Source organism: Oncorhynchus kisutch, linkage group LG29, assembly GCF_002021735.2.
Source record: "Oncorhynchus kisutch isolate 150728-3 linkage group LG29, Okis_V2, whole genome shotgun sequence".
NCBI lineage: Eukaryota > Metazoa > Chordata > Actinopteri > Salmoniformes > Salmonidae > Oncorhynchus > Oncorhynchus kisutch.
The window spans coordinates 27,385,033-27,397,887 of record NC_034202.2 but is presented as its reverse complement, the minus strand read 5'-3'; the positions used below and the strand labels follow the sequence as shown (position 1 = coordinate 27,397,887).

The 12,855-nt window shown below is 44.2% G+C and overlaps 1 protein-coding gene across 2 annotated transcripts in view; it reads right to left on the bottom strand.

The window, feature by feature from the left end:
• Nucleotides 1-12,855, bottom strand: part of LOC109874164 (mitogen-activated protein kinase kinase kinase kinase 2) — a 30,331-nt gene that overhangs the window by 5,273 nt on the left and 12,203 nt on the right. For both annotated transcript variants that reach the window (XR_004206103.1, XM_020465972.2), the window contains exons 21-26: nucleotides 2,714-2,798; nucleotides 2,541-2,620; nucleotides 2,387-2,447; nucleotides 2,184-2,304; nucleotides 1,512-1,570; nucleotides 1,290-1,393 (exon numbers count right to left, since the gene is read on the bottom strand). Coding sequence is in view for 1 of the 2 variants with exons in the window: in XM_020465972.2 (XP_020321561.1) it covers nucleotides 1,290-1,393; nucleotides 1,512-1,570; nucleotides 2,184-2,304; nucleotides 2,387-2,447; nucleotides 2,541-2,620; nucleotides 2,714-2,798 (510 nt within the window). In the remaining variant the exon portion in view is untranslated. The remainder of the gene's footprint in view (nucleotides 1-1,289; nucleotides 1,394-1,511; nucleotides 1,571-2,183; nucleotides 2,305-2,386; nucleotides 2,448-2,540; nucleotides 2,621-2,713; nucleotides 2,799-12,855) is intronic.

Here is a 12,855-nt window from a genome sequence, read left to right as displayed (position 1 = left end):
CCCTCAACCAGCTTCACCTGGATTGCTTTTCCAACAGGCTTCAAGGAGTTCCCACATATGCTGAGCACTTGTTGGCTGCTTTTCCTTCACTCTGCGGTCCAACTCATCCCAAACCATCACAATTGGGTTGAGGTTGGGTTATTGTGGAGGCCATGTCATCTGATGCAGCACTCCATCACTCTCCTTCTTGGTCAAATAGCTGTTACAAAACCTGGAGGTGTGTTGGGTTATTGTTGAAAAACAAATGAAACTCCCACTAAGCGCAAACCAGATGGGATGGCGTTTTGCTGCAGAATGCTGTGGTAGCCAAAGGACAGTTTCCCACTGGTCTAATATACATTGCTTGTGTTTCTTAGCCCAAGCAAGTCTCTTCTTTTTATTGGTTTCCTGTAGTAGTGGTTTCTTTGCAGCAATTCAACCGTGCTTCTACACCTGCATTGCTTGCTGTTTGGGGTTTTAGGCTGGGTTTCTGTACAGCACTTTGAGATATTAGCTGATGTACGAAGGGCTAAATAAATAAATTTGATTCGATTTGATGAAGGCCTGATTCACATATTCTCCTCTGAACAGTTGCCGTTGAGATGTGTTTCTGTTACTTGAACCCTGTGAAGCATTTATTTGGGCTGCAATTTCTAAGGCTGGTAACTCTAATGAACTTATCCTCTGCAGCAGATGTAACTCTGGGTCTTCCTTTCCTGTGGTGGTCCTCATGAGAGCCAGTTTCATCATAGTGCTTGATGGTTTTTGCGAATGCACTTGAAGAAACTTTTAAAGTTCTTGAAATGTTCCTGATTGACTGAGCTTCATGTCTTAAAGTAATGATGGACTGTCGTTTCTCTTTGCTTATTTGAGCTGTTCTGGCCATAATATGGACTTGGTATTTGACCAAATAGGGCTATCTTCTGTATGCCACTCCTACCTTGCCATAACAAAACTGATTTGCATTAAGGAAAGAAATTCCACAAATTAACTTTTAAAAAGGCACACCTGTTAATTGAAATTCCAGGTGACTACCTCATGAAGCTGGTTGAGAGAATGCCAACAGTGTGCAAAAGCTGTCATCAAGGCAAAGGGTGTCTACTTCGAAGAATTTCAAATATAAAAAATGTTTTGATTTGTTTAACACTTTTTTGGTTACTACATGATTCCATATGTGTTATAGAAAATAGTAAAAAAAAGAAAAACCGTGGAATGTGTAGGTGTGTCAACTTTTGACTGGTACTGTATATATATATATATTTAAAAAAAGCTATGCTAGAATTGTATATATGTGCATTGGGATCACACACCTTGAGTTGCATGAACTTCTGAAGAGGCTCATACCATAAAAGTAGGACAAGGCCAGTTGGTACAACAGCACACAAAAATGTGCTGTCAGTGTACGGGTTATGCACTGAGAAGCATTGATAAGGCAGAAGGGAGACAGAAAGAAAGGGAGAGAGAGATGTCATCTTAGTCATAGATACTGTGCAGTACACCTCCATTTTAAACTAAAATAACATGTTTCTTACCAACACTGCAGCGTCGACAGCCTTTGGTGTCTGATATCTTCCCAGACACAGAAAACTTTCTAAAACAGAGAACACATTAACATGACATTTTTTTTGGTACAATTTCCAGGATGATTTCCCTTCCTCTCATGTTAGTATCAGTGCTCTGGTATTTTCCAATGATATATAGAAACCTTGGATTGCTGATGCTATGTATTGGCCATTGAGAGGATTTGAAGCCCCCTGTTGGCTATATTGGCACTTCCCAGTAGGAGCAGTCCTCTATAGGAATGAATGAAATTCTACTGTATTCCAATTAAATGTTTCAAGGTCCAAATTCCATGCATTTAGTATGTTATTGTTGTAGTGGGGGCAGTTACATTAATACATTTTTAAAAACTACACGAAGGAAAATGTTTGTATATATTTTTCATTTTCTATTTGTATGTTTAGCTCACATAATATAATGTCAAAGTATGCATTAAAGTGTCTGTAATGGAATAAATGTGGCAAACACAAATGTAGACATTAGTAAATGTATTTCTATAGTGTCCAAAATATTTTTGTGACCATTGGGAGAATGCCAAGATGGAGTCAGTGGCTTCAACACAGCACTAGTTATCTAGTGTATATATATAAACCATTGGTATTTTCACTACAGCCTCCTTCTGACCAGTGGTGGGGTGTCCCTACCTTGAGTTGATCCTCTCAGTGAGGCGGTGGGCGTTGATGTACAGGTGGCCCTGCCTCTTCTGCAGATGTCTACGGTCAAACAGGGTAGTCAGCCTCTGGGAGCACAGCTGGGATGATTTCCCTACGGAGCACAAAGACAGTCAACACACACATCTAGATAGAACATAAGTATTAGGGTGTGGTGGAGACACGGAGGGCCCTACCTGAGATAGACATTAGCACGTTGTTCATTACATACAGCCAGCTGCACCTCTGGGGTAATAACTGAAAAAATATATACATAATAATACATTACAACAAACAAATGACAGGTAGAGCAACACTGCTTTTTGTGTTAAACCAATTGATGGTAGCTACCTTCTCCATGGTGTCCTCATGGAGCTCGTTGAGGTTCAGGGTGTAAATGCCCTCCTCCGTCCCCAGGATGAGGTGTTGATCTGAGGGAGGAAAGTCAGACATTATCCCTGAGATCTGACTGGTTTGACAGAAGCTTAATTTACCAATTGTTTGTCTTTATAACCTGTGTGTACCTTTAGTCTTTGGCAGGACCCATGTGACAGCACAGTGAATCTTCAATGGACAGCCATTAAACACCTTGGAAAAACAGGCCCCCATCTGGAAAAGATTGTGTGGGTCAATATACACTGTACATCATTTCAGTCCCGCTATGACCTCCGCAGAGTTATCAAACAAGAAAAAGGCAATATAGGAATAAGGTGGAATCATACTACACACGCCGAATGTGGTAGGGGATACAGTCTATTACGGAATACAAAGGAAGACCCAACCGTGATCTGCCCAACAATGACACTCTACCAGACGAACTCAATGCATTTTATGCACGCTTTGACAACAACAACATTGTGCTGGGTGTGAGGGCCATCACCAACCCAGAGGATTGGGTGATCTCGCTCTCCAATGTCGATGTGAGAAAGGTCTTTAATCAGCTCAACACCCGCGGGTCCATAGGTTATTCCAGGGCACGTTCTCAGAGCATGCGCAGAACAGCTGGCAGGCATATTCACGGTCATTTTCAACCTCTCCTTGTCCCAGTCTGTAATCACCACATGTTTTAAGATGACCACCATCATTCCTGTCCTCAAGAACTCTAAGACTTCCTGCCACAATGACCACCGCCCTGTGGCACTCACTTCTGTGGTCATGAAGTGCTTTGAGAAGTTGGTTATGGCACACATTAACTCCACCATCCCAGACACCCTAGATACACTCAATGTGCATACTGCCCCAACAGATCCATAGGCGATGCAATCTCAATTGCTCTCCACATTGCCCTCACCCACCTAAACAAGAGGAAAACCTATATGAGAATGCTGTTCATTGACTACAGCTCAGCGTTATAAAACCCCAGTCACCTCCAAGCTCGTCACCAAGCTTAGGACTTTGGGTCTGAACAACCTCCCTCTGCAACTGGATCATCGACTTCCTGATGGGCCGACCATATGTGGTGACGGTAGGCAACATCACCTCCGCCACGTTGACCCTCAACACAGGGGCCCCACAGGGGTGTGTGCTTAGTCCCCTCCTTTACTGCCTGTTCACCCACGACTGCGTGGCCACGCTCGATTCTAACACCATCATCAAGTTTGCTGACGACATGACGGTAGTAGGCCTGAACACCAGCGACAATAAATCAGCCTACAGGGAGGTCGTCAGTGACCTGTCAGTGTGGTGCCAGAACAACAACCTCTCCCTCAAAATCAGGAAGACCAAGGAGCTGATCGTGGGCTGGCGAGCAGGCCCCCATCCACATCGATGGAGCTGCAGTGGAGCAGGTCGAGAGCTTCTAGTTCCTCGGCGTTCAAATCTCAAAAGATTTTAAATGGTCCAAAACACGCACAGAGTCATGAAGAACACGCAACAGCGTACCATTGAGAGCATCTTGACTGGCTGCATCACCACGTGGTATGGGAATAGCACTGCCCTCGATTACATGGCGCTACAGTGAGTGGTGCAAACAGCACAGTGCATCCCCGGGGCCGAACAAATTGAAAATTGTTAAAGATTCCAACCACCTAAGCCATAGACTATTCTCTCTGCTTCCGCATGGCAGGCGGTACCAGTGCATCAAGTCTGACACCAACAGGCTCTTGAACAACTTCTATCCCCAAGCAATAAGACTGATAAATAGCTACACAGACGGTCTCTATGCACACTAACAGGGCCCTACACACTCACACACTGTCACTCCAACACACACACGAACACTCACTCACAGATAATAAGCACAGACATTTATACTGACTCTAAACACCCACCCAGACGCAAGCTGCTGCTACTCTGTTTATCTTATATCCTGTTACCTAGTCCCCTTACCCCATATATATATTATATACACTGCTCAAAAAAATAAAGGGAACACAAAAAATAACACATCCTAGATCTGAATGAATGAAATATTCTTATTAAATACTTTTTTCTTTACATAGTTGAATGTGCTGACAACAAAATCACACAAAAATGATCAATGGAAATCAAATGTATCAACCCATGGAGGTCTGGATTTGGAGTCACACTCAAAATGAAAGTGGAAAACCACACTACAGGCTGATCCAACTTTGATGTAATGTCCTTAAAACAAGTCAAAATGAGGCTCAGTAGTGTGTGTGGACTCCACGTGCCTGTATGACCTCCCTACAATGCCTGGCATGCTCCTGATGAGGAGACAGTCTGGGGTGCAACGTGGCGTTGGTGGATGGAGCGAGACATGATGTCCCAGATGTGCTCAATTGGATTCAGGTCTGGGGAACGGGCGGGCCAGTCCATAGCATCAATGCCTTCCTCTTGCAGGAACTGCTGACACAGTAACAGCCAGAAGAGGTCTAGCATTGTCTTGCATTAGGAGGAACCCAGGGCCAACCGCATCAGAATATGGTCTCACAAGGGGTCTGAGGATCTCATCTCGGTACCTAATGACAGTCAGGCTACCTCTGGCAAGCACATGGAGGGCTGTGCGGCTCCCCAAAGAAATGCCGCCCCACACCATGACTGACGCACAGCCAAACCGGTCATGCTGGAGGATGTTGCAGGCAGCAGAACGTTCTCCATGGCGTCTCCAGACTCTGTCACGTCTGTCACATGTGCTCAGTGTGAACCTGCTTTCATCTGTGAAGAGCACAGGGCGCCAGTGGTGAATTTGCCAATCTTGGTGTTCTCTGGCAAATGCCAAACGTCCTGCACGGTGTTGGGCTGTAAGCACAACCCCCACCTGTGGACGTCGGGCCCTCATACCACCCTCATGGAATCTGTTTCTGACGGTTTGAGCAGACACATGCACATTTTTGGCCTGCTGGAGGTCATTTTGCAGGGCTCCTCCTGCTCCTCCTTGCACAAAGGCGGAGGTAGCGGTCCTGCTGCTGGGTTGTTGCCCTCCTACGGCCTCCTCCACATCTCCTGATGTACTGGCCTGTCTCCTGGTAGCGCCTCCATGGTCTGGACACTACGCTGACAGACACAGCAAACCTTCTTGCCACTGCTCACATTGATGTGCCATCATGGATGAGCTGCACTACCTGAGCCACTTGTGTGGGTTGTAGACTCCGTCTCATGCTACCACTAGAGTGAAAGCACCGCCAGCATTCAAAAGTGACCAAAACATCAGCCAGGAAGCATAGGAACAGAGAAGTGGTCTGTGGTTATCACCTGCAGAACCACTCCTTTATTGGGGGTGTCTTGCTAATTGCCTATAATTTCCAACTGTTGTCTATTCCATTTGCACAACAGCATGTGAAATTGAAATGTATTGTCAATCAGTGTTGCTTCCTAACTGGACAGTTTGATTTCACAGAAGTGTGATTGACTTGGAGTTACATTGTGTTGTTTAAGTGTTCTCTTTATTTTTTTGAGCAGTGTATATATATATATATATATATATATATATATATATATGTATTTATTATGGATCCCCATTCAGCTACTCTTCCTGGGTTCCGGCAGAATTAAGGCAGTTATTCACAACACACTAAGTATGTGCCCTCACGCCCATACTCCACTACCACATATCTACAACACAAAATCTATGTATACGTGTGTGCATAGTGTGTATGTTATTGTGTGTGTGTGCATGTGTCTGTGCCTCTGTGTTACTTCACAGTCCCTGCTGTTCTATTAGCTGTATTTCTACATGCTTTTTAAATCTGATTCTACTGCGGTTACCTGATGTGGAGTGTTCCATGTAGTCATGGCTCTATGTAGTACTGTGCACCTCCCATAGTCTGTTCTGGACTTGGGGACTGTGAAGAGACCTCTGGTGAAATGTCTTGTGGGGTATGCATGGGTCTCTGAGCTGTGTGCTATTAGTTTAAACAGACAGCTCGGTACCTTCAGCTTGTCAACACCTCTTACGAAAACAAGTAATGATGATGCAATCTCTCTTCCACTTTGAGCCATGGGAGATTGACATGCATGTCATTAATGTAGGCTCTCCGTGTACTTTTAAGGGCCAGCCGTTCTGCCCTGTTCTGAATCAACTGGAATCCAAGTCCTTCTTTGTGGCACCTGACCACATGACTGAACAGTAGTCCAGGTGTTACACAACTAGGGCCTTTAGGTCCTGCCTTGTTGATAGTGTTGTTAAGAATGCAGAGCATCACTTTATTATAGATATACTTCTCCCCATCTTAGCTACTGTTGTATCAATATGTTTTGACCATGACAGTTTACAATCCAGGGTAACTCCAAGCAGTTAGTCACCTCAACTTCCTCAATTTCCACATTATTCATTACAAAATGTAGTTGAGGTTTAGCGAATGATTTGTCCCAAATACAATGATTTCAGTTTTGGAAATATTTAGGACTAACTTATTCCTTGCTACCCATTCTGAAACTAACTGCAGCTCTTTGTTAAGTGTTGCAGTCATTTCAGTCGCTGTAGTAGCTGACGTGTATAGTGTTGAGTCATCCGCATACATAGGCACACTGACCTTACTCAAAGCCAGTGGCATGTTGTTAGTAAAAAGCAAGGTTCCTACCCTGGGGAATTCCTGCTTCTACCTGGATTATGTTTGAGAGGCTTCCATTAAAGAACCCCCCCTGTGTTCTGTTAGACAAGTAACTCTTTATCCACATTATAGCAGGGGGTATAAAGCCATAACACACCAGATTTGTCCAGCAGCAGACTATGATCAATAATGTCAAAAGCTGCACTGAAGTCTAACAAGACAGCCCCCACAATCATTTTATCATAAATTTCTCTCAGCCAATCATCAGTAATTTGTGTAAGTGCTGTGCTTGTTCAGTGCCCTTTATATGAGTGCTGAAAATCTGTTGTCAATTTGTTTACTGTGAAATAGCATTGTATCTGGTCAAACACATTTTTCCAGAAGTTTACTAAGGGTTGGTAACAGGCTGATTGGTCAGTTACTTGAGCCAGTAAATGGGGGTTTTACTATTCAAGGGTACCAGAATGACTTTAGCTTCCCCAGGGCCTGATGGCAGACACTTTCTATCAGGCTTAAATTGAAGATGTGGCAAATAGGAGTGACAATATCGTCCACTATTATCCTCAGTAATTTTCCATCCAGATTGTCAGACCCCAGTGGCTTGTCAATGTTGATAGACAATTTCTTCACCTCTTCCACACTGACTTTAATTCAAAGTACAATTCTTGTCTTTCATAATTTGGTCAGATATACTTGGACGTGTAGTGTGAGGGCTTTTTGCTGGCATGTCATCCCTAATTATTTCTTATCTTGCCAATGAAAAGGTAATTAAAGTAGTTGACAATATCAGTGGTTCTTGTGATAAATTAGCCATTTGATTCAATGAATGATGGAGCCGAGTTGGCTTTTTCCCCCAAAATGTAATGTAAGGTGCTCCAAAGCTTTTTACTATCATTCTTTATATAATTTATCATTGTATAGATTATTTTTGTTTAGCTTAGTCACGTGATTTTTTAATTTGTTAGTTTGCCAATCAGTTGGGCTGCCAGACTTATTTGCCTCATCCCTCTTAACCATACAATTTTTCAATTCCTCATCAATCCCTGCTCAATATGTCTTAACCAACCGTGTTGTTCCACCTCCTACACATGCGATGACATCACCTAGTTTAAACATCTCTAGAGACTTGATCTCTCATCATTTTTTTTATTTTAATTTTTATTTTACCTTTATTTAACCAGGTAGGCAAGTTGAGAACAAGTTCTCATTTACAATTGCGACCTGGCCAAGATAAAGCAAAGCAGTTCGACAGATAAAACGACACAGAGTTACACATGGAGTAAAAACAAACATACAGTCAATAATGCAGTATAAACAAGTCTATATACAATGTGAGCAAATGAGGTGAGAAGGGAGGTAAAGGCAAAAAAGGCCATGATGGCAAAGTAAATACAATATAGCAAGTAAAATACTGGAATGGTAGTTTTGCAATGGAAGAATGTGCAAAGTAGAAATAAAAAATAATGGGGTGCAAAGGAGCAAAATAAATAAATAAATAAAAATTAAATACAGTTGGGAAAGAGGTAGTTGTTTGGGCTAAATTATAGGTGGGCTATGTACAGGTGCAGTAATCTGTGAGCTGCTCTGACAGTTGGTGCTTAAAGCTAGTGAGGGAGATAAGTGTTTCCAGTTTCAGAGATTTTTGTAGTTCGTTCCAGTCATTGGCAGCAGAGAACTGGAAGGAGAGGCGGCCAAAGAAAGAATTGGTTTTGGGGGTGACTAGAGAGATATACCTGCTGGAGCGTGTGCTACAGGTGGGAGATGCTATGGTGACCAGCGAGCTGAGATAAGGGGGACTTTACCTAGCAGGGTCTTGTAGATGACATGGAGCCAGTGGGTTTGGCGACGAGTATGAAGCGAGGGCCAGCCAACGAGAGCGTACAGGTCGCAATGGTGGGTAGTATATGGGGCTTTGGTGATAAAACGGATTGCACTGTGATAGACTGCATCCAATTTGTTGAGTAGGGTATTGGAGGCTATTTTGTAAATGACATCGCCAAAGTCGAGGATTGGTAGGATGGTCAGTTTTACAAGGGTATGTTTGGCAGCATGAGTGAAGGATGCTTTGTTGCGAAATAGGAAGCCAATTCTAGATTTAACTTTGGATTGGAGATGTTTGATATGGGTCTGGAAGGAGAGTTTACAGTCTAACCAGACACCTAAGTATTTGTAGTTGTCCACGTATTCTAAGTCAGAGCCGTCCAGAGTAGTGATGTTGGACAGGCGGGTAGGTGCAGGTAGCGATCGGTTGAAGAGCATGCATTTAGTTTTACTTGTATTTAAGAGCAATTGGAGGCCACGGAAGGAGAGTTGTATGGCATTGAAGCTTGCCTGGAGGGTTGTTAACACAGTGTCCAAAGAAGGGCCGGAAGTATACAGAATGGTGTCGTCTGCGTAGAGGTGGATCAGGGACTCACCAGCAGCAAGAGCGACCTCATTGATGTATACAGAGAAGAGAGTCGGTCCAAGAATTGAACCCTGTGGCACCCCCATAGAGACTGCCAGAGGTCCGGACAGCAGACCCTCCGATTTGACACACTGAACTCTATCAGAGAAGTAGTTGGTGAACCAGGCAAGGCAATCATTTGAGAAACCAAGGCTGTCGAGTCTGCCGATGAGGATATGGTGATTGACAGAGTCGAAAGCCTTGGCCAGATCAATGAATACGGCTGCACAGTAATGTTTCTTATCGATGGCGGTTAAGATATCGTTTAGGACCTTGAGCGTGGCTGAGGTGCACCCATGACCAGCTCTGAAACCGGATTGCATAGCAGAGAAGGTATGGTGAGATTCGAAATGGTCGGTAATCTGTTTGTTGACTTGGCTTTCGAAGACCTTAGAAAGGCACGGTAGGATAGATATAGGTCTGTAGCAGTTTGGGTCAAGAGTGTCCCCCCCTTTGAAGAGGGGGATGACCGCAGCTGCTTTCCAATCTTTGGGAATCTCAGACGACACGAAAGAGAGGTTGAACAGGCTAGTAATAGGGGTGGCAACAATTTCGGCAGATAATTTTAGAAAGAAAGGGTCCAGATTGTCTAGCCCGGCTGATTTGTAGGGGGTATTACTCAATGCCTAGGTTTACCTAGGTTTACCTCCAATGTACTCACATCCTACTTTACCTTTGTCTACACACTCTGCCTTGAATATATGCTATCGTGCCCAATAACCTGCTCCTTTTACTCTGTTCCGAACTTGCTAGACGGCCAGTTCGTATAGCCCTTAGCCATACCCTTATCCTACTTCTCCTCTGTTCCTCTGGTGATGTAGAGGTTAATCCGGGTCCTGCAGTGCCTAGCTCCACTCCCACTCCCCAGGTGCTCTCATTTGTTGACTTGTGTAACAGTAAAAGCCTTGGTTTCATGCATGTTAACATTAGTAACCTCCTCCCTAAGTTTGTTTTACTCACTCCTTTAGCACTCTGCCAACCCGGGTGTCTTAGCCGTGTCTGAATCCTGGCTTAGGAAAACCACCAAAAACCCTGAAATCTCCATCCCTAACTATAACATTTTCCTCCAAGATAGAACTGCCAAAGGGGGCGGTGTTGCAATCTACTGCAAAGATAGTCTGCGGAGTTCTATATTACTATCCAAGTCTGTACCCAAACAATTAGAGCTTCTACAAAAAATTCACCTTTTCAGAAACAAGTCTCTCACCGTGGCCGCTTGCTATAGACCACCCTCAGCCCCCAGCTGTGCCCTCGACACCATATGTGAATTGATTGCCCCCCCATCTACCTTCAGAGCTTGTGCTGTTAGGTGACCTAAACTGAGACATGCTTAACACCCCGGCCAACCTACAATCTAAACTTGATGGCCTCAATCTCACACAAATTATCAATGAACCTACCAGGTACAAACCCAAATCCGTAAACACGGGCACCCTCATAGATATCATCCTAACTAACTCACCCTCCTAATACACCTCTGCTGTTTTCAATCAAGATCTCAGTGATCACTGCCTCATTGCCTGCATCCGTAATGGGTCTGCGATCAAACGACCACCCCTCATTACTGTCCAACGCTCCCTAAAACACTTCAGCGAGCAGGCCTTTCTATTCGACCTGGCCCGGGTATCCTGGAATGACATTGACCTCATCCCGTCAATAGAGGATGCCTGGTTATTTCTTTAAAAAGTTCCTTCGTCACCATCTTAAATAAGCATGCTCCATTCAAAAAATGTAGACATAGGAATAGATATAGTCCTTGGTTCACTCCAGACCTGTCTGCCCTTGACGAGCACAAAAACATCCTGTGGTGTTCTGCATTAGCATCGAACAGCCCCCGTGATATGCAACTTTTCAGGGAAGTTAGGAACAAATATACACAGGCAGTTAGCTTTCCTAAGGCTAGCTTTTTCAAACAGAAATGTGCATCCTGTAGTACAAACTCAAAAAAGTTCTGGGCCACTGTAAAGTCCATGGAGAATAAGAGCACCTCCTCCCAGCTGCCCACTGCTCTGAGGCTAGGAAACACTGTTTCCACCGATAAATCGACTATAATTGACAATTTCAATAAGCATTTCTCTACGGTTGGCCATGCTTTCCACCTGGCTACCCCTAACCCGCCCAAGCCCGCACCATATCTCCTTCACCCAAATCCAGATAGCTGATGTTCTGAAAGAGCTGCAAAATCTGGACCCCTACAAATAAGCCGGGCTAGACAATCTAGACCCTCTTTTATAAAATTACCTGCCGATTGTTGCAACCCCTATACAACCTCTCTTTCGTACCGTCTGAGATTCCCAAAGATTGGAAAGCTGCCGAGGTCATCCCCCTCTTCAAAGGGGGTGACACTCTAGACCCAAACTGCTACAAACCTATATATATCCTACCCTGTCTTTAAGGTCTTCGAGAGCCAAGTTAACAAACATATTACCGACCATTTCGAATCCCACCGTACCTTCTCCGCTATGCAATCTGGTTTCAGAGCTGGTCATGGGTCCATGGCCATGCCATGCTCAAGGTCCAAAACGATATCATAATCGATGAGACATTACTGTGCAGCCGTATTCATTGATCTGGCCAAGGCTTTCGACTCTGTCAATCACCACATTCTTATTGGCAGCCTTGGTTTCTCAAATGATTGCCTCGCCTGGTTTACCAACTACTTCTCTGATAGAGTTCAGTGTGTCAAATCGGAGGGCCTGTTGTCCGGACCTCTGGCAGTCTCTCTGGTCGTGCCAAAGGGTTTAATTCTCAGGCCGACTCTTTTCTCTGTATGCATCAATGATGAAACTTCTCTTGCTGCTGGTGATTCTCTGATCCACCTCTACGCAGACGACACCATCTTGTAAACTTCTGGCCCCTCTTTGGACACTGTGTTAACTAACCTCCAGACGAGCTTCAATGCCATACAACTCTCCTTCCGTGGCCTCCAACTGCTCTTAAATGCAAGTAAAACTAAATGCATGCTATTCAACCGATCATTGCCCGCACCTGCACGCTCATCCAGCATCACTACTCTGGACGGCTCTGACTTAGAATACGTGGACAACTACAAATACCTAGGTGTCTGACTGTAAACTCTCCTTCCAGACTCACATTAAGCATCTCCAATCCAAAATTAAATCTAGAATCGGCTTCCTATATCGCAACAAAGCATCCTTCACTTATGCTGCCAAACATACCCTCGTAAAACTGACCATCCTACCGATCCTCGACTTCGGCGATGTCATCTATAAAATAGCTTCCAACACTTTACTCAACAAATTGGATG